This window comes from Mercenaria mercenaria, chromosome 15, assembly GCF_021730395.1.
Source record: "Mercenaria mercenaria strain notata chromosome 15, MADL_Memer_1, whole genome shotgun sequence".
Lineage (NCBI taxonomy): Eukaryota > Metazoa > Mollusca > Bivalvia > Venerida > Veneridae > Mercenaria > Mercenaria mercenaria.
The window spans coordinates 60,255,294-60,279,861 of record NC_069375.1 but is presented as its reverse complement, the minus strand read 5'-3'; the positions used below and the strand labels follow the sequence as shown (position 1 = coordinate 60,279,861).

Genomic DNA, 24,568 nt, shown 5'->3' with positions numbered 1-24,568 from the left:
TGGAAGTCATAGCATAACTGTGTACCTGTTTCCTTTGAGTATATTTGGTATATTGGACTGGCATTTCCGGTGATTTTACATGTTGCCGGCAAAACCCATCTGGCACCCCATGCCTGATGACTATCGTGCTTGATAATGACAACTGTTACTGGCGATTCATGCATTGATTATATATTGTTTGGTATCTTATAATTATGTATACGATATGCAAGAAAAAATATTGGTCAAGTGACACGAATCAGATAAAAATATTCGTCCCTCAGTCACTTACGCATTGGCGGTTACTCAACAAGCATCGTTGCCGCCCAATGCGTAGGTGCATTCGGGACGAATATTTCTATCCAATTCTTAAACACATGATCAATATTATTAATCTGGATCCGGCATAGGAAATCGTAAATCATATAAGGAATGAATGGCAAACTATATGAATTGATCAAACTTGCAAATTTATTGTCTTTCTGAAGATTAATTGATATTTCCATTTTATTGTATTAAAATTAGCTCTTAAATTTCGCATCTTTTGAATCATTGGCAGATAGCTTTCAAATAAGCACAAACACCTTAACACTATAGCTTTCAGATAAGCACAAACACCTTAACACTTAACATTTTAATCATATGTCTTTAATTGAACATAAGTAAATTGACAAGTGAACTGTGAAAGATAAAATGATATATTCTAGATTATTTTTCAATAAGAGAACATGTTTTGGGTTGTATTTTTTCCAAATACACCCATTATCAGATCTTGGTTGAGGTCATGTATTTTTATCAAAAGAATCAATACTACACGACTGGATGAAATTTATTATCATAATAAATCCTGATATCTGACAAAGTGTAAATTAGACAATCTGGAAAAAGTCTTCTTAATCCAACCATTTTTATGATCTTATTGAGTCATCGGTTAAATTTAGTGACAATCAAGGCACGTTAATTCAAAAAACCATGAAATTCACGCACTCAAACTAATGTCTTACATGTCAGTAAAAAGTAAACATAAAATTTTAATAAACATATTTCATCGGCATGATTATTTTTTTAAACAACAGTTTCTAAGCAAATTAGTATGAAAGAGTTTGGTGTTATATAGCTTTACTAATGTATTGATACATATTCTGTTTAAGGTAAATATACCTAATAATTTTCAAAGGACTTTCGTGTATTTATTCACGAACATATCACTAAAACATATATCTCTTACGGGAGGATTAAAGTGGTCTGACCTTCAGCCTATCCTTCCGTCTTCCCGATTGATGACTGAAGTTTGCTTAGACATTCAGGCGTCGAACTTCATAGGGTGATTGCCTGTAGTAGTTGAGACTGAAAACGGTTTCCGATTGATAACTGAACTAACAATTTAACGTACATGCGTCAAACTCCTTTGGTTGATTGCTTGAGGTCAGTAATTCGGGGGTGAATAGGTCATCCGGAGTCAACCTTTTTTCAGAGAAAAATAGTCCTTCCAGAAGTGACTTAAAATTTTAACTCGTGCAGAACGACCGAATAGAAAATTCCACTCGTCAATGCGAGCGGACGAGTGGAAATTGTGTCCCCTTGGTCAAGGTCAATGAGACCGCTAGACTTTAAACGACTGAAGAATGATTTGGCGTCAAACTTCATAAGATGATTGTTTGTGGTAAGTACATGACCCCTATATATTTAAGGGTCAGTAGATTAAAGGTCAAAATAGCTTTGAGACGGAAAACTGTTTTCGATTGATAACTGAAGAAAGTCTAGGCTCACATTTTGTGAGATTTATATATATATATATATATATATATATATATATATATATATATATATACCAATATATTCGATGCAAATCTTAATTTGTTATGTTGATGAAGCATTTTTTATGTACATTTACTAGTTTGTCCGGTACATACTTAGTTTGTGCTGTCCATTTAGTAGTTTGTTTTGTACAATTACTAGTTTGTCATGTGCATTTTCAAATATATGGTGCAGATCATAATTTGTTATGTAGATAAATTAGTTTGTACTGTACATTTACTAGTTCGTCTAGTACACTTTTATCTTTATAACAAATTATGATTTGTACCGAATTTATTGGCAAATGTACAGGACAAACTAGGAATTGTACATCACAAACTGCTTTATCTACAAGACAAATCATTATTTGTTCCGAATAAATTGGGAAAAGCCCATAACTAACTATTAATTGTACAGCACAAACTAGCGAATGTACTGCACTAACTGCTTTATCTACTTAATAAATTATGATTTGTACAGAATATATTGGAAAATGCACATGGCAAACTAATAATTATCATGCCAAGGCAGTTGAGACGTTCAATACTCTGGCCTTTAGTCAGAAGATTATTCCTGTTGTTTATAAAGTCAGTATGTCAAAAGTCAGGGTCACACTAACCTTGAGACCGAAAACGCTTTTAGATCGAATACTAAAGAACGCTTAGGCCTATAGGTGTCGAACTTCACAGGATGATTACCTGAGGGCAGTAGAAAATATGTTGGTTTTTTTTTGGTCGCGGGGGGGGGGGGGGGGGGGGGGGGGGGGGGGGGGTATGGGGGGGGGGGGGGGGGTGGTGGGGATAGTAAGCCAAAAGTCAATGCCACAGTGACCTTGAGATTGAAAATGTCAACTGAAGAACACTGCGCTGCGGCATTTCTTTTGCAGATGACCATTTTCGAATTTGAAGTAGGATTTTCAAATCTTAGTCAATGTCATGGTGACTTTTACCTTGACCTTGAAATCGATTTTCATCTATCATCTATTACTGAAGAACACTAGTTTTTGTGTCAAAGCCTGAATACATGTTTGTCGACCATGGTTTTCCTACTGATAACTGATAATAGAATGCTTTTGCCTACAAGTGTCTAACTTCTAAGGATGATTGTCTGTGGCCAGTAGATAACCCTAGTGTTTTGTGTTTATTAGTCAAAGGACAAAGGTCATAATGAACTTCAGGGCCATCACGGGAAAATATTGTTATATCTTTTCTTCCGAAACTGTTTGAATGCAATTTGGTAATTTAAACCAATTGATACATATAACATAAAGTAGCCTAAAATGTGACACATTGTCAAAACTAATCTAGTCAGCATAACCGTATGTATCCAGTTGAGAAAACCAAGAAAACAAATATTGTATATGTGTATGTGTTATTGACTGGTATTCTGCATAAAATATGGTTACTAGTAGGTCATGATGGCGAAATCATGAATATCACGCGCATGTATTAACTAGGTAAAAAACAAATAAACTTACTTTCTTACTGACCCATATCACAAACAGGTAAAATGTTTCTATAATTGTCAGAAGGATGAAGTTATTCGTACTTTTCACGAATTGAATCTCTCTTTAAATAATTCGACGCCAGTTAGATCTAAACAAATGATAATGTCTTGTCTATTAAGTTGTCCCTTAGGTACTGAAAATGTTTGATTTGCATCTGTTCAGATCTAAAAATATTGTGTCGTAAAAGGAATTTATCAATTGTTTTTCAGCTAAAGCAGACGAACTTCGCCATATCCACGGCAGACGAGGATGAAGTCGTTCGTATTGCTATTGGAGAACTTCAACAGACAAAAGTAGATGCAATCAACGAAGTAAGAGCTACAGGTGTGGAAGGCAAACGCAAGCTTGAAGGGAAAATGTTAGCTTTTACATTGGGACTCGAGCAGAAACGGAAGAAAATGAAAAAGGAATCCATGATAAGAGAAAATAAGTCAAAAAAGAACATTGAACAGAAAGGAATCGAAATCAAAAAGGAACTGACAAGGCAAGAGGTAGAAGCAAAAGAAAAGCTAAATCAGAAACTTCAAGAATCAAAACTAGAGTTAGAGGTAAAATATTAGACTAAAATTTTACTAGATTTTTAAACAAAAATACCCATCTCAATCGGAGTCATAGTTTAAATTTCAATAGTAGAGTTATAAAATAAGTAGCTTTCTTAATGAGAACATTTTTTTAAATAAACTATTATAGATTGGATACAAAACTATTATGCTCGCTTTAAGTCTTGCTCAAGGTTAATGTTGCGACTTTTCCTTTATTTGTTTTACTTACAGGCACCTTCCTCTGGCAGAAAAAAAACTGCTTTATTTACGCAAAATTAACTTCTACCACAAACATTTGTTTCTGTTGAAAATATACAAAATTATAAATATTGGTTTCTGATAAAGGTAAACAAAATACAGCTTACAATCGATGTTCATATAAAGGACAATGATTATATACCTATATTTTGAATCCGTCCTGTGTATTTCTATGGAAAGAACTTACTTTAGACAGTTAATTTTGAAAACAGATTAAAGAACAACTTCAAACCAAATTATGAATTCCTCTGTGTGCAAGAGGTTTGACATTTTTTCTATGATACGCAAATTGATGTACGAAATCGATGCAGAATTCGTAACAGTTATATGATTCATAATCGTTTAAGAGGCTAATCAAACAGACAGTGTGTCTTCTTTATTAAAGATAAGGATTAATTTTTATTACGAATTTCAAATTATAGTGCTGAAAGGTGAACCCAACTATTTCATTCCCGATACGAATAATTCTTTACAGTGAAAGTTCGCTCTTACAAGTGTGTATGTGTTAATCTGTTATATTAGCATAACAAAATAAACTACGTTTCAAATGGGGATATCGGAATATTGATTTCAGGGTCACAAACACTTGATTGAATGTTCGAAGATGACTATCACCGAGACTAGAAAAGAAGCTGCAACTGACAGAGAGGGAACAGGTAATTTATTTTATAGTTGTATGTCGTGCCATTTTAACGTTAATTTTATTAACTATTTTGTGTTTTCCTAAATTCAATTTTTATATTCTTAGTATAGCTTTAAAACTTCTTTTTTCTTTTTTTAATATCATTTTGTGTATTTTTGCCTTGAAGTATTGTGCTGATTATGGTATCATTTATGGATCACACTAGCAATAAATAATACGCAGTATTATAGTTCGGGGGCCAATTGGGTCAACCATGCACCCCCATTAGACTTTTTTCATAGGTACCAAATTGAAATAAAAATAATCTTTCCATGCAAAAAGCTCTTTTGAACTATATATGATTTCACTGTTTCCATTGCAACCGTTCATTTTTAAAAAGGACGACCATATAGATGATAATTAGTCATATCTTAGTCAGTTTGGGTGATAAAACAATAAAAATAGTGTCAGAATGGAGCGAAGACATTTGTCTTTAAATAAACGCATTTTTATTTTAATATGAGTATTAATGAGAATGTTACAAAATGACAAAATTTTGTTAAAAAATAACATTTTCTAAGTTTCAAATCAATTTAAATAAACCAGTCAGCTTTGGTCTGGTCTCAAAGTCTCTCAGTGCTTTTTCAGTATATTATTTTGTTACTCTTATGGTATCTTTTGCACTCAAAACCGGATGTGCTCAGCTAATTTGCATAAAATGAACCAGTGTCACAAAAAACGAATAAAGTTCTGAGACCCATAAAACTAAATAAAATGATAAAATGAATTTTTATCAATGAAATAACAATTTATTTTTATGTGGTCTTTAATGTTCGCAGACATAGAGTTAACATTTTATTGAAGGAAGAATAAAAATGTAACATACATTACACATTTTACGTTAACATTTCAACAGTCTTGTTGTATTTCATCATTTTTTAGAAAATATTCCAGAAACATAATTAATATTACCTATTTTGTATTATAATAATACAATATGCTTCTTTACTTGTCAGACAATGTTTTTTCCGTAACACACTTTAAAATACGTTACCACTACCATTGCTTTTTAAAAAGATATTTAAGAAGAATTTGAAGCCAAATTTGTCACATACTGATTTATTTAAACTGTTAAGTTATAAAAAGGTTTTCTTTTGTTATTTCAGAAATTGCCTAATTTATTTATTGCACCATCCATGTAACAATGAATTTAGATGAAATTTTAATAAAACATACAGTAATATCCATCCGTGCATTCTTGATATTATGATCATACAGCTGATATGTGCAGTATTTCTGTGAGAAAAAAACAACAACAAATTTTATAAAAAGTATTTTTTGAATTTTATTAAAAGTAGCATTTTAAGAACATATAAAAACAACCCTAGCTCGATAGGCTGAATCATAGGGTCTTAAGTCAGATATCTGGATGAGGCCTTTGCTCTCTATGACGATTCAATAAAGACAACGTGTCTGAAGCCAACTTAGTAGAAGTAGACTTACACCTGTACAATGTGGAGGACTTAGCACTTGCCTGTAGAGAACTGAGTAGTTCCGGTAGAGAATCCAGGGGCACTTGTTAGGTTAACTGCTAAACATGACATAACTGAACTTCTGTTGCTAAATGGTGCTAAATCTAAAGATAACTAAAAGTACCTAAACATTTCATTTTGTCTTTTAGTTTTTATTCAGTGCAGCTTTTCAACAGTGAATATTTTATTAATAGCCCATAAATATCTCAATATAATGCATGTGTTTCTGAAACTCAAAAACAAAAGCTTTTATTTCTCACGTAAGTAACTGCATAGATACACTTACAATCACACAAAACAAGAGAAACATTCCATTAAAAATAATTTTCCATGAAAGGCAGCCCCAAAGTGTAAACCTATTATCAGTGTATGGATGTTAGCTGGGATGTATACATTATATATATATACAGAATAAAAAAATATGTTAGAAATTAATACTTGAACGTTTTGACAAATCTATGATATCATAATATTGATAACAATAGTTCAAATTTCTTTCTACATATTTCTAAATACAGCAAAATACAGTAGTAACGTATTTTAAAGCACTGTTATGGAAAAAATCTCATTGCTTGTAAAGTATGGAACTATACTATTTTGTTAAAGTATTTAATAACTTGATACCTAAATAGTCCTCTACTTTTTTCTGAGAAAATAATGATACAATAACACAAGATTACTGGAATGTAACGTAACATGTGTAAAGTAAATAAAAAACAGATTCCTCCTTCAAATAGGTATTTACACTATATTTTCATATGATATAGCTCAAATAACACAAGTTTATTGATCACAGTTTATTTCATCATGTTGTTCAGTTTTAGTAATATCTTGCTTCTAGAGATGTCTGTTTCAGCATAGAATAATTTTATGCCAATTAGCTAAAATACCTAATGTAGAAAAAAATCGTTTACCTTCAGAATAACAAAGTACTATTCTAGACAACACTATGAGATATTAAGACCAGATCAAAACTGTCTGATCTATTGTTTTTAAATAATTAATGTAATAAAGCAAGGTTATTGAAATGGTAACGTAACATGTGTAAAGTATGTTACATACTGATTCCTCCTTCAAAAAGGTATTTAAATTACATTTCCAAACAATATAGCTCACATGATTGTTATTTCATTGATAACAATTAGTTATATCATTTTATTAAATTTTAGTGGTATCTTGTTTCCAGAGACGTTTTTGTTTTTTTGTGGTTATGGTTAATTTTATGCAAATCAGCTAAACTTACCAATTTTGGAGTAAACATTACCATCAATGTTACAAAATATTATTTAAAGACAAACACACAGAGACACTTTCAGAACAGATCAAAACTGTTTGGTACATTTAAATTGATTTAAAACTATTATTATAAATATTATTTTCTAATAAAATTTGTCATTTTATAACATTCTCATTAATATTCATGATTATGCAAATTAGTTAATTAAATAAAAAAAAAAAAGCTGCTATTTTAAGGCCAGTGTCTTACCTCCGTTTTGATACTTTTTTATTGTTTTATCACCAAACCTGATCAAGATATTACTGATTATCATCTACATGGTTGTCCTTTCCAAAAATGAACGGTTGCCAGGGAAACAGTGAAATCTTATAATACAGTTCAAAAGAATTTTTTCATGGGAATATTTTCTATTTTGAAAGAGTTGGAGTAAGTGACATGTGTTATTAAACAAAATGAAAACATTAATTTGGTATTGAAATTCCTTTGCAAAACAGGACTGCGCTTAAAGCTAAAAGAAGCCAATATGTCAATTATACACAATTTGTTTGTAAAGATTAATCTTCAGTCCCTGAAATATTTCAAAAATCTTTCTATTTATAGAAAAAGCATCTGACTGAGGAGAAATGAATGAAGAAAAACATATGCTGGGCTTTAAAAGGGAGGTTAAAAATAAGATTCCAAAAATTAAGATATGATATAGAATTGACTAAAACTATGTAAAACCATTCGATACAATACCAATTCAACTGAAATTTGTATGTCAAAAATAAATAAAATCAAGAGTTGATTAGAAATATGGATATTGAGAGACCTCCATTATCTGCATTTGTTTTGGGGATAGTAACTTGCATGCAAAACCTTATTAAGAAGTTCTTAATTCAAAGGGGGACATGGTTTGGTTACATAGTTTTAGTCAAATATATTTCTTTAATTTTTTGGAATCCTATTTTAACCTCCCTTTTAAAACCAAGAAGGTTTTTTCTTTATTCATTTCATAGTTATGAAACTTAATGCAGTCAATTAGTTTTATAACTCCGAAGACACAGGTGTTTTGCAGATAGTAAGTGTCACACAAAAATTTAACCAGAGTTTTCTAAGTCCAGACGGGGGCATTATTTGCCCAAACTACATGTCAAAGTTATGGGACTTGACCTAGCGAGGTTGGTAATTGATCTAAGAAAAAGAAGACGTAAATTTTAAATTTATTTGCCTTTAAGAAATAGCTTTATGTACTTGAACGCAAAACATTAAACAGGATTTTGTAAGTCCAAAAGGAGACATAAATTGGCCAAGATGCATGTCAGAGTCAGAGGCCTAGGTGCTATCAACTTGGTTTATAAGACACATGTGAAGTTTCAATTCAATATCTGCATTAGTTTTGGAGAAACTTGCATTCAAAACTTTTATCAGAATTTTCTAAGTCCAAAAGGGGCCATAATTTGCTCCAAATACATGTTAGAGTTATGGGACTTGACCCAGTGAGGTTGGTAATTGAATTAGAAAAAGAAAAAAGAAGTTTTAAAGCTATATGCCTTTAAATGATAGCCATTTGTACTTGCATGCAAAACCTCAAGGTGTAATGCCCATGTCGACGCCGACACCGCCACCGACATCGACGCCAGGGTGAGTAGAATAGCTAGACTATTCTTCGAATAGTAGAAATAAAACAATATATTTTGCAAGATCATATTCCAGTAATCATTGCGTGTATTGACTGAAACTTCACTCGTTGAAGTAACTCGTAGCCCGTCCCCTTTGTTTTGTGATAAAATGTATGTACAATGCTGTGTGTCTTTGTAACAGAAAGCTATAGAATATATAGGAATTAAATCTTTATGTATTCGTCTGTTATAGCTGCGGATACTCCACCCATCAATCGTTTCAACCATTTTCAAATGAACTTAAGACCGAAATCAGTACATTGTCCTGAAATTTTCTATTTATTTTTTCTGAAGTTATGCCCCTCCTTTTGGACTTCACTATATATTACTATATGTATACGTTATATACTTAATCCTCTTATAGTTTCTGTCCAATTAGACTGATACTTGGTATACATAGAGGTTACTACATAAGTTTCTTTTCATCTTGAATGTATTAAACGAGCTCTCGAGCATTTTATAAATTTTATTCAACGAGTTTAATGATTTCAATGTGGACAGACATAAATGCAATATTCTTTTTGTCACATACATGTAAGCGTTTCCTGCTGAAACATAGAAAAAGCTTCTTTACCTATTACAGACCAAATGAATTGGACCAACGATTCCTATTCTTAGAAAGACGTCAACGTCAAAGATTTTTTACACTAGTCTATTATCAAATTTATGTAATTTCACTCCCATGACATCAAACATATGCACATGTAAAAACATTCTTAACATTTAGTGGACACCTGCATTCAGGCGTATTTTTTTGTTTTGTTATTTTTTTCAGCCTCTTTGGATTATTACAGATACGTTAGTATTATTACTATTAGTATTATGAACTGTACTCCTCCTGCAACTTCCATCCAATGAAAAATGATGTATGTATACAAGAGGGCCTTGATGGCCCTATATTGTTCACATGAGTTTCATTGCTTGCTTGAACAAATTTCTTTGCTAAAGCTTCAAAAACAAAAACAAAACAAATAAAAACTAGGTGAGAAGGTCATGGTAAAGATTCGTCAAGATAAGTACTGAAATTCAAATCTGTTAAACAATCATACAAATCTCTTTGCTGTAGTTTCAAAAACAAGAAAGAAGGTCAGTAGGTCAGGGCTTAGAACATTAAAGATGAGTATTGAAATATTTATCGAAAGTTACTGACGTGGTCCAAATTTCTATGCTGTTATGATCGATGTGCAAATCTGTACATGTCATTCAAATTTCAAATCTGTATCTTAAAAAAACAAGTTCAGTAGGTCAGGGTCACAGTCAAGTGACCGCTAATTACTTGGGGCCATCAGGTAATTATAATTAAACAATCTAGGAAATATGATCAGATAATTTTGGAAATATATTTTCCTATATAGCTCATGAACAAGTCGGGTCGGGTCCCCTTTTCACCCCAGGAGCATAATTTGAAAAATCATTTTAAAGAACGACTAGGCAATGCTAAAACTTCGGGCCTCCGGGGCAGGGCCTCTTTTCACCCAGGGGCATAATTTGAACAATTATGGTAGAAGACCATTAGGCAATGCAACATACCAAATATCAAAAGCCTATGCATTGCAGTTTCCGGCATGAAGACTTTTAAAGTTTTTTCGTATATAGGCCTCTTTTCGCCTAAGAGACATAATTTGAATAGTTTTGGTTAAGGACCACTAGGCAATGCAGCATACTAAATATCAAAATCCTAGGCCTTGGAGCTTCAGAACAACATATTTTAATGATTTTTCCTATAAAAGTCAGTGTAAAACTTACCCCCGGGGAGAGGCCTCTTTTCACCCCGGGAACATAATTTGAACATAGTTAGTAGCGGACCATAAGGTAATACTACATACCAAATATTAAAGCCTAGGTCTTTTTGTTTCAGACCCCCGGAGTGGAGCCAATTTTCACCGCAGGGCTTTAATTTGAAAAATTTTGGTAGAGGAACACTAGGCAATGCTGCATACTAAATATCAAAAGCCTAGGTCTTGTGGTTTTAGACAAGACGATTTTTAAAGTTTTTTCCTATACAGGTTTATGTAAAACTTGAGACCCCCGGGGCGGGGCCTCTTTTCGTCGCAGAGGCATAATTCTAACAATCATGGTAGAGGACCACTAGATAATGTCACAAACCTAATATCAAAGACCTATTCCCTGTGGTTTTTGACAAGAAGATTATCAGACTTTGTTTCTTATATAAGTCGATATAAACCATGAATCCCGGGGCGGGGCCATATTTTACCCTAGGGGAATAGTTCGAACAAACATGGTATAGGACATACCAAATATCAAAGCCCCAGGTTCTGAGGTTTTGGACAAGAAGATTTTTACATGTTTCCTTTCGGTTGCCATCGCAACCAGATTTCTGTATGGAATTCATTTCTTTGACTGATTTTTAATGCGGATCATGCAATGAGCATTTCTGTGAAGTTTCATCAAAACTGAACTAGTGGTTTAGGCTGGAAGGTGTTGACGGACGACGGACGACGGACAGTCACTGACCACAAAAGCTCACCATTGAGCTTTTTGTGCTCAGGTGAGCTAATAAACAAACAAGGGACATAATCATAATCATTAATATCAATATGAAGTGAACATACAGATTTTCTGGGAACTTTCTTGTCAGAATGTTTTTTTAAGTTCCGACTACAGATTCAGCAAAAGATGAAAGACGACTGTTTTAGATCATTCAGGAATGTACAACTGAATAAAACCCACAGACTTTGCCCATTCTTTCGTATATGAGTAGAATTAATATCATTTTTCCTGGTGTTTCCGTTGTTCTGACGAGCTACAGTGTATATATGGCCTCTAAAATTCCGTTGTTTTATTGAGATATAGAGTAAGAGCTTTCCCATTACAGAAGACATGGTTATCAAGGAAGACGAATATTTTCTGAGAGCCTCCAGTTTGCTACTGAAAGGAGGGCGATTGATGTCAAAGGAAACTTTGTACAAAGAACTGCGAAAGGCCGGGGGAAATCTTGATATTCTTCTAAAACAACACAAAAGGAAACTGAAGGACAAATTTTTAAAGGAGCAGAGGAAGAAATTGTTTCCAGATGCTGGAGTAACCGATGTAGAAACATGGGATTTAGCTATGCTTACAACGGTGTCACTGACGGTTTTTAAACAGTCACTAAACGACGATGAGAAAAATGGCCTAAAATCTATAAAAAGGATGAGGGATGAGATTTACGCCTATACTTCGTCGCTAAGTGCCGGTCAATACGAAGAAATCCGGAACAAATTACAAAAAGCACTCACTTCACTGTCGAATGGGTTAAGCGAAAAGATGAAAGGCGACTGTTTTAAGATCATTCAGGAATGTACAACTGGCTCTATCAGTCCATCATTAAAAGCAGAACTTATGAAACAGGTAGCTGATACAGAACCCTCATTGCGTGCTGTAATGAACCAGAAAAACCAGAACAAATTTCTTTGCGAAATGAGAAAAGGTATCTGTGTTTTTACGATTCTTGTCAGTCTATTTTGATTTTAGATTATTTCGAAGCGAATTTTGATTATCCTAATTTTGTTTTTGACAAAAATGTCATCACTGACCCAAGAACTGGCTTACGTTTTACCTTGACTTCTGATGAATGTATGGCTGCTTACAACTTGAGCAAGTATCATTTATATTATTTTCTGTTTTAAAAGAATATTAGCTAGTTACGTCAAATTCTGAGCCATTTTGTTTCAATATTAAACAGGCTATTTTTCCACATTTTTTCCACAGACCTAATGGACAAATTAAACAAGATCTGTGCGACTGAAAACCGAAATCAAAGGATTATAAAAGGTATTCGTACAAAAATTTACAATGGTTAAGAAATCGAAAATATGTAAATATATATATATATATGTACGCTTGGATATTTCTGGCATCACTTAACTAACGCAGAAAATATAGTGTTACCACAACATTTCCGTAATAATTATCTGGCTAGCGCGAAATTATGTTTTTAACAACATTATTTTACTGACAAATACATTCACAACAGATAACTTAGTAATGGTACAGTTTCTAAAGTTGATTGATTTCCAGAATTTCATTTTCAGTGATAGATACTGAGCTAACGTTAAGTGGAGCTGTAAATGAAAGCAAGAAAATAGACTTGGCTGAAAAAATCATCACAACGGTTATTAATAGAGCAAAAAACAAAGTCGAAAACGAAAATGACTTTCCGAGAATTCGCAGTGTTGTTAAAAAGATTCTTAAAGACATTGAAAACGTGACTGATGTTGAAATACTCTCAGCAGAACAAAAGTGCATCCTACTTAAATTTAGATGCACAACTTATTTAGGTATATTAAACATGCTGATGTATTTAGAGAGCAGGAGCTTCCTGGATTCTCTAAATGATCTTGCCCTTGCACTGAGTTCCACTCTTCCTAATGTGAGCGGTCAATTCAGAATAGATGCGACAGTTACACCAGAATGTTTGGAGGACCTGCTAGATGAACTAAGTGAGTTGATATAATTCATCTTTTTTTCAGTCATTTCCTTTACTGTAGTTTTTAAGAGATCGTCCAAGGTAGTTTCTTTTCTCCTAATGTGCAATTTTACAGAAGATGTACATTTGTAATCACACGTAATCAAGCGTGGAGATCGGTTTTAAATCAGATCGTGTTACACGATATTTGATAATGAAATCAAAACCCTTTGATTTATAGTGGAATTTAGACTCAACATGTATATTTTTGCAGGAGCGAAAACAGTGGAAACTACGAAGTATGAACGTACAATACGAGTGCCGATAAAGGTTGAATCAGTACAAGAAATTGAACGCATATGGTCACTGTTTGAAACTGGCGAAGCTACAAATAGATTGAATGAATTATCAAAAGCTGTATCCGATGAGTTAAATACAAAAATAACATTTACACCTTCTGTAAATTTAGAGCAGGTCCAGGCAGCCATTAAGGAAGCAGGTATATAAACCATTACCATAAACTTTTAAGAGCTTGCATGTATACTCAGCGTCACTGAAAAGTTACCACCCTAATGACCCTTATATTTTTGACGCAGCTGAGACGTCACTGGTGTAAAAATTTGTCAAATTCGATTAACTCCATTTGAGGCACGGGTTGCACGTGCAAAATGACTTTTTCCAGATGTCGACATGTACGAATTTTCTATCGCAAATCATTCATCGCACTTGAAAGTTAGTCGGCAGAATAAAAGGAATACGTTAAAAAACGAGAATATCCTTGCTGAGAATGCCACATTGGCATGGTTGACGCCGAACTTTCATGTCGCGAAATTGCACGTGGTATATGCTGTTCTCACCTGACAGTCATGAAATGGGTTAGGAGACATGATCAGACAGGGTCTATGAGAAATAGACCGCGCACAGGCCATGAAAAAGTGATGTCGATATTGTATAAAATAGTAAAGAGGTATATATTAAGTGGTAACTTTTCACTGACGCTGAGTATATATACGGTTTTAAGACAAGCCCGTTCGCTAATTGTAGTGTCTAAGACTACATCTAACGATTTTGAGTGTCCGATTGACGGCGGAGGTGGCTATACGTCCTGACAATCAGTCTGAGAATTATGAGTGTGTGGCTGACATGAAACAACAAGGACGGCGACAATAATCATTGAAAAACTAATCTAAAGGTTGTGAGTGTCCGAAAGAGAGCGGAAATGACTTAGTGACAACCAATCTTCAGTTTTTAAGAGTGTGATCGACATGGGAGGTGACTATACTCAATCTTAAGGTTGTGAGTGTTTGACTGATGAGGGAGGTGATTTGTCTTCCTGATTACTATTCTAAAGGTTTTTAGTGTTCGATTGACGGTGAAGGTGAATGTTATATCTTACTACCAGTTTGAAGGTTATGCGAGTTCAGTTGGCGGCGGAGGCGAATGTTCAATCTAACTACAAGTACAAAGGTTGTGAGTGTTTGACTGACGATGAAAGTTAATATTCTACATGACTAAATCTATACACCCAATATGAATAACAACTTTAAAGCTGTGAAGCTGTTCGATTGACGTGATTGCGGACGAGTCTATACTCCCTGACTATCAATCTTGAAGTTATGAGTATTCGATTGACATTAGCATGGATGTTGTCAGAGAACATATTTTGTTAATTTGGTTTACATTTCAGGTCCATGCATTCTGAATTTATTTAACTAGTGGATATCAGGAGATGTATTACAGAAACTGTTCTGAATTTAATCATATGTCGAGGTAACAGGAAAATATATATAATTAGAACTGATCAATGTTAAAATACAGTTCGAAAGTGTCATCTTATATTTTTCCCATAATAGGTAAAATGTCAGCAGAAGTGTCGCAGGAAGCTGTTGAAGACAATGCTAGTTCTCCTGTTGATGAAGGTAACTTTGCTCTTTAATAATTTCTGACTGCTGTACGTATTCTAAGCTATCGTTTCATTTCAGCAAACTCTTTAATATTTTGAATGTTACTGAAGTAAGGCGATGATATTGCTAAATATTTTAACTTTTTATATGATATTTAATCGACTTCAAAACTTTCTGTTATTACCTTTAACTACTGAAAAAAAATCGCTAGCTGATAAAGATCATAATTTATGTATTGAAGAAGAAATTGCCGATAGTGAGTGTTGATAGTGAGTGTCCTGATTGTAATACAATATACAAGTATGCACATGCATATCAATGCTTTTATCTCGATGCTACTTTAACGTTTTGCTAATGGTAGAGTGACAATGAACTAAACCAACGTCCTCTATTTTAAGAGTAGGTGGAATTAAATCTGCTTTATATGCTAAAACAGTATCAAAATAACAGTTACCTTTAAAAGAATCTCATTCATGTCAATTGTAAAATATGTTCTTCCTTTCCTCCAGTGCAAAAACGGCGCTGTATGTGGGTGGGTGGGGTTGTCATTGGGCGGTACGACATTGTAGTTTATTGCCATGCATTTTTGTTAATTTGCGTGCATTATTTCTTTAACATTTGTAATTAAGTTATGTTCTAATGAGGAAATTATTTTTAATTGTTTAAACGCGCACACACACAAATCAACCAAACCTTCCGCACACACACACACACACACACGCACGCACACACACGCACATACACACACGCACGCGTGCGTACGCAAGCAAGCACGCACGCACATACTTTTCAATATTATACCCTTGCAAAGTATTCAAAGAGTAATTAAAAGGATGTTGGGGGAAATACGCTAACTGGTCCATGATGTGATTTAATTACATAACATTTCCAAATTACATGCCTTATTAAGTTATTTTGGCTTTGAAACGACCTTGAATTTTTTCTCGAGGCAATCAGCATTGTATATCAATTTGATATATATCATATGAATAAATAATACACAGGCGAACATTTAACTATACCTTTGAAATTAATCTGTTACATTTTAACATTAAATTATCATGGTAACAGCGACTTTTGGGACAATTCTGGACACATGTTACTGGTATGAAAGGAATTTGTTTCCACAACATATGAATACTCTTCATTAAAACTATGACTTTAAAATAAAATCATGCGATTATCAATTTTGCTTTTACATTTATAATCAAAGTGGATGTAAAATAAGAAACAGTAGAGAGAGGAAATAATATCGTGGGAGTATTTTTGCATTTAACTTTGAAATGACCTTGATCTCGAAGTTTTCAGCGCTGTCAATTTGAGACACATTACAATATAAGTAATATCTAAGCAAGTATTTAACATTACCGTTATAAGTAAAATTACAATACTGTTACATACAATTTTGACGTAATTGGCAAATCATGGGTCCATCCTTTACGCCATTTTGGATTTCTCGGAACGCGACCATTTTTGACAATTTATGCCGGCAGTGCTAGATGCCACATATTACAAACAATTTGGCATATAATATGCCTTGTTAACAGAGGGGTCCCACCTTACCTTTATATCTCCCCAGATTGTCACTCTACCATAATTTTTGCGGGAATGCGCAGTTTTATCCCATAAACGAAATTGTTCACAGTCGTAGTCCTAATATCAGGAGAGCATACATTGCGTCCATGGATCGACGTCACAACCCCTTTATGCGAAGTATTTGTTTTACCTTCTCAGATTATCTGTAAAAATATGGCACACATATGATAGTAACGTTCCAACACTATTATTTGTCAAAGTGTATCCGTAATCAAAACAATTTTCCCCAAGTTTTTTTTAAGTTAACAAAAAGAAATTCATTATAAGTTTGTTTTCACTTTTCAGTGTAATAGATAAGCACTGAGAGATTTTGCTCTGAATGTATGTGCACAGATTTGTGTATATATTGGGTTAGTATGCTCTAGTTAACAGGTTGATACGCTCAGTACTAACCTTATATCAAAACAAAGATAAAATTAAATAGAGGATATTTGTTTGTTTTGAGTGAATATAGAATATATCTCACTGAGAAGTGAGAAAATTTCGAATATTTTCACGAGCGCGTATTCACGAAAAACAAACAAATTTTCTTTTTATTGTATGCTCAATTATGTTGAGATGTGCATTTTGCAACTATTTTAATCTCAGCGCGAGAAACAGACGCACGTAAACAGACATGACGTCACACGTGTTGTGACGTTATAAAGACGCATGCAACATAAAGTTCCATTTTGTTTTTGTTTTTTTGCTGCATAACGGTATGAAATTCTCTTTAAGTAAAATAGTTTGAATCGAGAAATATACTATAAAAAACAAAGTGCGGTTACAATTTTCATCCTGTTTTAAGCAAATAATTTAAAATTCATACACAAAGTAATGAGGGGGCGGAGCTATATCTCTCACAGTGTAAAAATATAGATGTCATATTTTCACAGTGTGAGTGATGAAATATATTTAACTGATAGAATACAGTATTTCATTAGTTAGCATAAAATAAAATATATTACCTTAGTGAGATCACACACATGTATAACACTGTGAAATTAGCAGTACGTTTACAGGTAAACATTATTAACATATTTCTTTTTATACGACATAAAAATCATTATAAGAAAAGTCAATAAATTATCCATGCATGATTAAACAATCATTATCAAGGACAACTTGCGTTTAAACTAAGACATTGCAATGCAGCTAAAAATACTCACATTGTTATAAGTTCAAATAAAATTTGTGAACTCATTACGTTAAAATAAAGTATTTTGAAAAAAAGATAGTCTTCTTAAATTTCAACGAAAGCTATCAAATACTATTTAAGCAATATCAGGAACAAATGAAAAGATGTATCAAAACAATGTGTTAAAACAATGGGCAATGCGTATGTATCATAGAAATTCAGCTAAACTTTAAAGCATGTTTTGATTACGTATTCGTATTTTTATTTTCTTTCCTTAATCCATATAAATCATTCAGTAATAAAAATAAAATGCAAATAAATGTAATTGTACGTATCACACATAAATGTTTAAATTTTAAAATTGGAACTATCATTATACTTATCTGATCTTTATGAAATATCTCCGTTATGTTTTCTTTTAATTATTGCTCATGTTATTTATGATATGATTAATTCTTATATACTCTCTATGTTAAAATTAAATGAGTGAAATTATTGAAATTTCAGGCGTCGCCGTTCTTAATGTGTATGAATTTGTAGAGTGTGTTTTTGTTATTTACCAGAGGATATTGACTGCTTGAAATCTATTTTGCATTACTAATGTAATGTAAATGTTTATTTTTCGATACAGCATTTTTGTTGTCACAGGTACATATTATTATCATAAATCTGGATTATGTTTACTAACAAATAATGAAAGTTACAACTATTTCTTTGTAACATTTACCATTTCTTTTTACAGAGTTTTCGTCCAAAAGTCAGTGATTTGCATATACTAAAATCAGAAATAATCGACCGTCTAACATTGTTTGAAAATTGCAGTTATGGTTTAATTGTAGTAACATCTTATTTTAACAGATATGGCACACAAATCTCAGTTTGAGAACAAGAAATACTGGAACTGGGTGAAGGCGGGACTAGGTTTTAAATACGTTAAAGATGGTTTGAAACCATTCTGTGAGCATCTAGTTAACCAGCAACATACAGCTATCTTAAGTAATGTCAAGTGGAAGCACAATCTGTCGGCAGTATCATGTGGACTTTGTGAAGTACACAGACTTCAGCCTGATCATATCAGAACGAGAAATGGACAATGTCCGCTTGGTCAAATAGATTGTAACTGCCAACATCCAACTGGGAAAATATCCTGTCCTTATAACGTGTGCGGTGCCATTTACGATCAAATAACTCAACGTCACGCATCAACTCCTCCTGCCCCAAACTGGAGGAATACAGATGCAAAGAAATGGTGCACTGAACCATGGAGCATTGCAAAGTGTTTTGTCAATGCTCCAGGATATGAACAGAAATCAGGAGCAGCTGAGTTTGACCTTCCTGGCTTCCTGCATTTGCTGATGAACAACGTAGGTTTTCAGCAACACATCAAGTGTGTGATAACTGGTAGAGATGTTTTCTCAAGGGTAAATTTCAGATATTTTTATGTGTTGTTTATTAGAACAAGATTTAACTTAATGTGTCAATTGAATGTAATAATTAAAAAAATTCTAATTCGTCAGCAAACAAAATCGTGAATATGATGGTTTTTGTTTCATATCAAAAGTAAGTCGTTGTTCCGCGGCGTACAGCATGCACTTTGCAAACCATACACACAGTTAATGCAGCGATATATTTTGGATCCTCTGCACAAAATACCTATACAGTCATACTGTTAAATAAGGGCAGGTAAAAGAAAACATAATGAGTACCAGTGTTCAAACTCTATGTTTATTTCATTGGAGATAATTATTCCTGAAGCTATTTAGACTTTAAAGAAGTATATCCCTTTTCATAGATAATAAGAGCGTAAGGGTAACTTTGCTAAGGTAATAAAGGTGACAAAGTACAATTAATGTTTTAGAAATGAGAGTCAATTCTGTAGTCAAACCACGATATAGATCACGCATATAATTGTTTCAGTGTTACTATTTGCATATATCATGTTTATTCTTCATGTGAGGAAGCCATCCAGCTGGCTTACGGAAGGTCGGTGGTTCTACCCAGCTGGTGCTGATGAAATAATTCACGGAGGGGCAGCTGGGGTCTTCCTCCACCGTTAAAGCTGGAAAGTCGCCATATGACCTATCATGTGTCGGTGCGACGTTAAATCTAGTAAAAAATATTTATATTAAACAGGTACGAAAGGCTAGAAAAGAACTATTTAATTCAAATAGCATGGAACTGGATGACACTGAGGTTAACAGTTATATAGATGACATGACAGAACTCTTGGAAGATGAAAAAGAAATTAAACACAGAGAAGAATCTAAGATGGCGGTCAAAAAGTTGCAAAAAGTATAGCAATCCTAACTGATTATCAATGCATGTTGCATTCTTTTTATTGTTAATATTTTCCAACGAAAATGTTCCGGATGGGAAGATGTATAAGGTATTTTGGGTGATAGAAAAGAATATTGAAATAATAGGGTTGGTCGAATTCGGAATTGTATCGTAATTTCACTTTTAGGGTAACCCTGCTTCATTACGTCATAGCGTAACGTCATTTACCGGATACAGAAGAATTTATTCTGGATCCGGCATAATATGAATAATATTGGTAGAGGACTACAATGCAACAAATATCAATAGCTTTAAGGTATTAGATCACTCATAGAGAACCTCCTTTTGAAGATTATTCAGTTCCTAACATTAACCTAGTTTTACTGCAATTCTTAGGGGGTGGGGGTGGGGGGCAAATTTTTCCCCCTTATTTTCCTTTTTTCTAGTAAGTTTTTACTTCTTTCAGGACTTATTGATTTCTTGCGGAGAAATGGAAAATGATTAATCTTATAAGCGATTTCTTGGTGTTCAAAGTGAATTTACTACTTAAACAGAAGGGGTAGACTTACAGATCTTTAAAATATTGAGTTACATGCGGTGAAAGTTATTTATTTTGCTTTCTCTCTTAGATTATATAGTGTGGAAGAAATTTAGGTAGGTTTTACGTCTGCCCTAAGGTTATTTTTAAGTGGAGTAAGCAAAATTCAAAACAGAAACACTGCATCCGACCTTATTTTTTCAATGTTGAAGTATGAATTCTGTCTCGTTAAATCCGGTTAGTTGAGGCACCATATAAAAATGATATTGACATTTTTATTTTGTATTTATTCATTGTTTACCAATAGTTTGATGTTTCTTTTATTAAAATTAATGGTAAATGAGTTCTCCGCAAACGTTTTGGATAGTGGCTATCACTTTGAAATTTGTCTCTACTTGAGCTTGAGGAGATACCATATGTTATACAAAATTTATAAAAAAGGCACGGTAAAAGTTGTTTAAAAATGCAAAATAGTGCAAAACACGGTTATAACCTTTCAGAATATACCAAGCAAAGGTCATTTTGTAAATATTACTATTAGTGATCTAATACCCCACGAATCTATGTGTTATTTGATAAACCTATCAAATTCACCATCTGTCTATAGATTATGAAATGATTCAAATTTAATGTCTTAGAACAAGCTTGACAATTCGAAATATTCAATTTTTTTTGCAAATTGCTTACAAATAAGTAGGCACACATTTAAAAATTTACAATCGTCCTATTCTTTTCCATTGAAAAGTATTTTGTTCATTTCGTATGGACAGCAAAAGGAAATGAGCGAAAGTTACGTAAACGCTGCATAGAAATGACGGGACGTCCGCCTATAGTCAGGGAGAACGTTCCTTAGATGATGACGCAGCTGTTCCGTTTGGTGAACAGAATGGCCTTGAAGCTGAATTTATTATTAAATGCAACAAAATATAATTACTTATAATCTTTCTCACAAATAGATTTGTTTGTTTGTTTTCTGTTTTGTTTTGGGTTTAACGCCTTTTTTCAACAGTATTTCAGTCATGTAACGGCGGTATTCGTAGATTCTGTACCAGCACAAGTAACTGCCAACTTCCCCACATGAATCAGAGGTGGAGGCCTAATGATTTCAGACACAATGTTGTTTATCAAATAGTCACGGAGAACATACGCCCAGCCCGAGGATCGAACTCACGACCCCGCGATCTGTAGACCGACGCACTACCTACTGAGAGCGGCCGGGTTACACAAATAGATATGAAATATAATGTAAATAGAAGAAATAAAACTTGTTTTCGGTGTTCATGAGAAATGAACGACAGGACATGATTGGCCAATGAAAGTGAATCACTAATGCGATTCATGAATTTTCCGATCCTATTTTGTCGTTTATTTTGCATGAACACCGAAAATTTTTCATTTCTTAAACATTTTAATTATGTAATGATAGAACATGGGTCAGTTTACAGCTGTGAGAAGCTTCATTAAAATATATATTGTTTTGAAAATAGTTATATTTTTTTCCAAATACTACCATTTTTAGATCTTGCTTGAGATCACAAGTTTTCAGATCTACCGAATCACAATAAATTATCTTTTTACTGGATGTATTTTTTGCCTAGGTGTTTTGAAAACTGTTTACTTATAGCTAAAGAAGGACGATTTCATCATATCAACTACAGACGAGGCCGAAATCCGTCGTGTTGCCATTGCTGCAATCAACCAGAAAGAAAGAAAACTTAAACAAACAATAGTAGATGCAACAAATGAACTAAGAACTAAAGCTACTGAAGGCAAGCGCAAGCTTGGAGGAAAAGGTTTAGTTATTAAATCTGAACTCGAGCAGAAAAGGAAGAAAATACGACAGGAGATGATGATGAAAAAAGCTGAACTAGAACAGACAGGACAGAACATCAAAAAGGAATTGAGGATGAGAGAAGATGAGTCAAAAAAGAAAGTTGAAATGAAAAGAATAGACATAGAAAAACAGCTGACCAAAAAACGGGTAGAAACAGAAGAAAAACTAGAGCATAAACTTCAAGAATCAAAAGCGCAGTTAGAGGTAAAAATATCAAAATGAAATTATTCTTTCATAAACAAATCAAAATGGACTAGAATTACAAAAATTAATTAAAAGTAATACGGGAAAAATATCAAATAAATATTTATTTAGAATCTACTCGTATGAAAATGCAGTGTGACCCTCTACAAAAATTGTTCAAAATATTCTGATTCGTCAAATTCATGGCCGTCAGAGGGCGAGCCGCCCACTTTTTAACTATATTTAAGAAGGGAAAATAAGTAGCAAATAGTTAGAAAATGTCTTGTATGAAACTGATGGCTCGATTTTAAAATAATTTCACCCTTGTGTGACCTTCTTAAAAGATTGTTTAAATTATTTTAATTTGTCATAAAACATGGCCGCAACGAGGAGTTGTCATTTTTTTCCATATATGTATATATTGGACACTTTGAAAATGTTCCTGTCAGAATCACCAGGCCCACTTTTAAAACAATTTTACACAAAATGTTTCTAGAGTGCTAGGGTGACCTTTTATGAAGATTGTAAAGATTATTCTGTTTCGTAAAATAAGAAATAAAAATATGGCCGCTTGGTTGTGTGGTCACTTTTCCATATATGCATGTAATGGAAAGCTCTTCTTGTTTGATATTACATTATTCCTTCAACTTCTTATCCCACCTCCCCACCCAAACACACATATCTATTTAGTAGAAACTTTGAAATATTCTTGTCAGGAAACACTGGCACTATTTCAATATAATTTTACAGTAATTTTCCTTTATTTACTATCTACCAAAACTGGTCATGCAAGCAACGTAGCTCATAATAGCGATTTAATGCCATCATAGCCCTCTTGTTGTTAGTTTACAAGTATTTTCCTCTTGAGTAACTAGAAACTATCTTATTTACGAAAAATGTTACTGGAATTGTGTCTTCTGTATTTCTATAGAAAGATCTTAATATAGCCATTCGAAATTTACAGTCAATAATCACATTAGTATATTGTTGTTAACGAAAAAAATCAAATCAGATTAGGATTTCCCCTGTTTGTAACACTTTGATATACACAGTAGCATGCAAATTCGTTGTAGAAATCGCAACATTATTTTGCATAATCATTTGAGAGACGAACCAAACAGTCTTTTGACGCTGAATGGTGAATCCAAACGTTAAGAAAGACATCTGTTTCATCAAATTTATATACAAATATTTCTTTACGGTACATATTCATAACGTAGAAATTTAACTTTATTTAGACCCTTTTTGAACTTTTCTTTTGTGGATGTTTTGTGTATATGTTTATCTATCATGTAAACATAAACAACTTTTAAACTATAAATAATGGGACTATCTTAACTATCTAATGCAGAGTCACAAAAACACGATTGAAAGTTCAATGACGAGTACCGCTGAAACTAATACAGAAGCAGAGACTAGCAAGAAAAAAGCAGGTAATATATTTTACAACGGTTTTTATGCCGCTTTACCATTTATTCACATTTTTAGATATCTTTAATTCATTTTATAATGTCATTAACTAATTTATGATCATAGTCTTTCACATTATTTTATCATGTTAAATATAGTGTAGTTA

At 33.2% G+C, this 24,568-nt stretch overlaps 1 protein-coding gene across 2 annotated transcripts in view; it reads left to right on the top strand.

Annotated features, from left to right (window-relative positions):
- Positions 1–24,568, top strand: part of LOC128549107 (uncharacterized) — a 463,895-nt gene that overhangs the window by 426,592 nt on the left and 12,735 nt on the right. For both annotated transcript variants that reach the window (XM_053525361.1, XM_053525362.1), the window contains exons 4-14: positions 3,493–3,831; positions 4,658–4,739; positions 11,972–12,565; positions 12,847–12,909; positions 13,170–13,577; positions 13,818–14,042; positions 15,397–15,462; positions 19,019–19,581; positions 20,294–20,452; positions 22,600–23,013; positions 24,344–24,425. In XM_053525361.1, coding sequence (XP_053381336.1) covers positions 3,493–3,831; positions 4,658–4,739; positions 11,972–12,565; positions 12,847–12,909; positions 13,170–13,577; positions 13,818–14,042; positions 15,397–15,462; positions 19,019–19,581; positions 20,294–20,452; positions 22,600–23,013; positions 24,344–24,425 — 2,995 coding nt within the window. The remainder of the gene's footprint in view (positions 1–3,492; positions 3,832–4,657; positions 4,740–11,971; positions 12,566–12,846; positions 12,910–13,169; positions 13,578–13,817; positions 14,043–15,396; positions 15,463–19,018; positions 19,582–20,293; positions 20,453–22,599; positions 23,014–24,343; positions 24,426–24,568) is intronic.